The 4,080-nt window shown below is 36.2% G+C and overlaps 1 protein-coding gene across 1 annotated transcript; it reads left to right on the top strand.

Annotated features, from left to right (window-relative positions):
* The first annotated feature begins 1,187 nt into the window (after window positions 1-1,187).
* LOC119608858 lies at window positions 1,188-2,551 on the top strand. Its single transcript, XM_037963415.1, has 2 exons — window positions 1,188-1,320; window positions 1,413-2,551. Exons 1-2 carry the CDS (start codon window positions 1,188-1,190, stop codon window positions 2,549-2,551), a joined length of 1,272 nt encoding a protein of 423 aa, XP_037819343.1.
* The last annotated feature ends 1,529 nt before the right edge of the window (window positions 2,552-4,080 follow it).

Raw genomic sequence — 4,080 nt, 5'->3', positions numbered from 1 at the left:
GCTAATATTACCACCCGAATTGTGTAGCGTACCCATACACACATAAAATACCCTGTCGGAAATTTAAGTTTGCTGTTACAAATTTTTTGTAGATTTTTAAATTAAATTAACCCAATATGTCCGATTTAAAATCTTTGGCCGCCACTTTAATGCGATATATCCAAATGGATTTGGAGTCTTTTGAGGAAGATTATCGCTCCTCTCCGGAAAGTTTTCAATCGCTACCCGCACTCAAATTCAAAAAACGTGAATTAAGTGATTTATGGTCTAAAATTGACCATAAATTGACTCAAATTAGGGAATCCGCTGATTTACTCGACCCAAAGAAGACTGAAACAATCAATTTAACGGAAGTTGTACATCATTTTAGATCTGCCAGAAATTTTTATAGAACTAGTATGATCTCAATAGATGAATCTATTGAAGAGATTACTAAGGCCAATGATACCCGACCCTCATTACCCGAACCCCCACAACCCAACAATTCCGTAGCCTTCAATTTACCTCCATGCGATATGCCTACATTTAATGGAGATTTTAAATCTTGGGCTTCTTTCCGGGATCTTTTTAAAGCCATTTATGGTAACAACACACGCTTAAGTGGAGTTGAAAAACTCTTCTATCTTAAGCAAAAAACAAGCGGCGAAGCCAAATAAATCGTTGACAACGCGCCCTAACTAATGATGGCTTTGTCATTGCGTGGACCCAACTCGTCTCTCAATTTGAAAATAGACGAATGCAAATCAATGCGCAATTAAAAACACTTTTTAATTTACCCACAGTAAGCACCATGTGCAGTGCTTCTATAAGAAAGCTTCAGAGAAAGATTAATTGTTGTATTGCTAATTTAAATTCATTAGAAATTGATACGGATAATTGGAATCCTATCTTTGTATATCTTTGCTTATCAAAATTACCCAAAGAAACCCGAAGAGAGTTTGAAAAAACTCTCAATGATAGCGCTGAAATGCCGCCATGGACGAATCTTGATGTGTTCTTAACAAACACTTTTAAGGAACTTACATCAGTAAACGATGTTCCAGATTCGAATCCTAATACCCACCCTAACACCCACCCTAAACCCAAACAATTTACTGAAACAAAATATAACCCTGACAGGAGAGCCAAAGCGTTTCACAATGTAACCCATTCTTCAAAGAAACCCCACCCAAACCCCAAACCTCAAAATGAACAAAAATTCTCTAACCCAAACCATACCCAATTCAAATACCCAAAAGAATGCAAGTGCCCAAAATACCCAAAAGAAATCAAATACCCAAAACACCCAAACTAAACTCTATGGGTCCATTTGCAAACTTTGTGAAAAGAATCACACCCTTCATTTAATTCTTTAGGATTAAACCAAAGAATTGAATTTGTAAATGAGAATGGAATTTGTTACAATTGTTTAGCTACTGGACATGTCATAAAAGATTGTTATAGCGCATTTAAGTGTAGATATTGCGGCGGTAAACATAATTCGCTTTTACACAAGCCGAACTCTAACCCTAACCCACATGTTGAAAATACTCAGGCGTCAACATCACAAAACGCAGTACAGTCTTTCTCAACCCACACCCAATCAAGCAAACCCATACCCATAGATGACAGAACAAAGTTATTAGGAACGGCAGTTCTGAATGTTGAAGTTCAAGGTGAATTATTTCCAGCTAGAGCGCTTATTGACCCAGCTTCAGACTTCTCGTTTATCACAGATAAACTGAGAAGGAAGCTAAAATTACCCACTACACCCATAGTTGCTGAAATTTCAGGATTAAACGAAATAGTTTCAGCTCGTTCAAATAAACTGTGTCAAGTTTTATTGCGCTCAAACACCCAAAACGATTTAAAATTGAATATCCAAGCTATTGTTGTAAAAACATTAACCAAAAACTTACCTACCCAAAACTTAAACCCCACCCTAATACAAGACTTGGAAAATATTCAATTAGCTGACCAAAGGTTCTCTAGCCGACCTATCGACTTTATTATTGGCAGCGATTTTTACCCACAGATTCTAAAATCTGGAGTCAGAAAAGACTTACTTGATACCCTTATAGCTCAGGAAACTGAGTTTGGCTGGATTTTAACAGGACCCGTTCAGAATTCGCAAAATACCCAACCCTTAGTTTCTTACTTCAGTTCAGTCACGCTTGATAAAGTTTTGACCAAGTTCTGGGAAATTGAAGATGTACCCACCCAACCCAAAGTTTCAGAAGAAAGTTCTTTATGTGAAGAAACTTTTATGACCACTACCCTTCGATTACCAAATGGCCGTTATCAGGTAAATTTACCATTTATATACCCTCCTGTCGAGTTAGGAAACTCTAGACACGTTGCTATGGCTCAATTTCTACGTAACGAGAAAAGTTTAATGAAAAAGCCAGAGCTTAAAATGGAATATGATAACGTGCTACAAGAGTATATCGATTTAGGTCATATGAAACCAATTAAATATAACCCAAACACTCCTTCAAACACCCATTATTATTTACCCCATCACGCTGTTGTTAAACTTGATCGTGTTACGACAAAAATTAGTTGTATTTAATGCATCTAGCAAAACTTCGAACAGCAACAGTCTTAATGATACCCTACACACTGGTCCTACCCTACAACAAGATTTAGTTGTACTTATCTTGAAATGGCGCTTTTACAAGATAGTTTATAATGCCAACATTACAAAAATGTACCGGCAAATTATGCTAAACCCTACCCACACACCCTTCCAACGAATATTATTCCGTAAAAGCGTCAACGAACCCAATCAAGATTATGAACTGCAAACAGTTACATTTGGTGTTAACTGTGCGCCATATTTGGCTATTAGAACCCTGCACAAATTAGCCGATGACATTCAAAATACCCACCCTATAGCTACGCCAATATTGCGAAACAACATGTATGTTGATGATGTCTTAGCCGGAGGTCACACAATTGAAGAAGCTCAAAAAGCTCAAACCCAATTTATCTCGACTCTAGACTCTGCTGATTTTCCTTTAAGAAAGTGGATTTCCAATACAAAGGAATTATTACACAAATTACCCGAAGAACATCTACTCGATGTTGATTTACTTACCCTACCCGAATCAAATAATGCTAAAACGTTAGGCATTCGTTGGAATGCTAAAGAAGATACGTTTTTCTTTAATGTACCCTTAATTGAAAGAAAATCAGCATACACAAAGCGAACTGTGTTATCAGACATTGCTCGTCTTTTTGACCCAGTTGGTTGGTTAGCGCCAATTGTTATATCTGCCAAGATTATTATGCAGCCAAGATTATTAATACAGCTTGGGATGAATGTCTTAACCCACTCACCCTTATAAAATGGCAAAAGTTTTTGCAGTTCTACGATAATATTAATAGAATTCATATTCCAAGATGGATTAACTTTTCACCTTCAGCAAAAATTGAGTTTCATGGTTTTTCAGATGCTTCTGAAAAGGCATACTCTGCATGTCTATATGCACGAGTAACACCCATAGACGGACCTAATTCTGTAACCCTACTCTTCGCTAAGACGAGAGTTGCGCCAATCAAAGTAATCTCGTTACCAAAACTTTAACTTTGTGGTGCAGTGTTGTTGGCAAATATGACACACAATCAGCGTTGCCACTCACCATTTATTTGTCTTACCAAAGTTCCGTCAAAAAACTACCAAAACGTTCCAAAAACTACCAATTTTTCCTTAGGGACAATTGCTTCTGTTTAGAGTTTCATTATTTTTAAAACTAATATGTAATATCAAACAATGATTTGTTCCAAAGAGTCAATGGTTTACTTTTACGTAATTAGACAAAATTTCCAAATACTTTCGTACTATATAGTTATGAAATACATAATTGCTGTTTTCGACAAAATTTGTACCAAAATCATTCCCGAGAAAATAGTAATAGTATTATATTCGGTTATGACGAATCATATATGTATATCCACAATCAGCATCTATCGTATAAATTGAGGACTTTATGGATAAATCCTTTTATTATACTACGGTTAACTAATTTGCTATTTATTGATAATAACATTATTTTCCTGAAAAGGGGCTATATGGCTGAAATAGGATCAATTGTGGAC

The sequence above is a fragment of the Lucilia sericata genome, unplaced genomic scaffold, assembly GCF_015586225.1.
Source record: "Lucilia sericata isolate MDLA Ls3-8-SP2 unplaced genomic scaffold, ASM1558622v1 Contig000890F_arrow, whole genome shotgun sequence".
NCBI lineage: Eukaryota > Metazoa > Arthropoda > Insecta > Diptera > Calliphoridae > Lucilia > Lucilia sericata.
Note: the sequence above shows the minus strand (reverse complement) of the source record. Positions and strands in the feature narration are given on the sequence as shown.

What these genes read in the sequence shown, in the direction of transcription:
- LOC119608858 (XM_037963415.1), top strand. Translation starts at nt 1,188, where the DNA reads ATGAACAAAAATTCTCTAACCCAAACCATACCCAATTCAAATACCCAA. An exon ending in TGGGTCCATTTGCAAACTTT is followed by an intron (nt 1,321 to 1,412) that starts GTGAAAAGAATC and finishes ACAATTGTTTAG; the next exon opens with CTACTGGACATGTCATAAAA.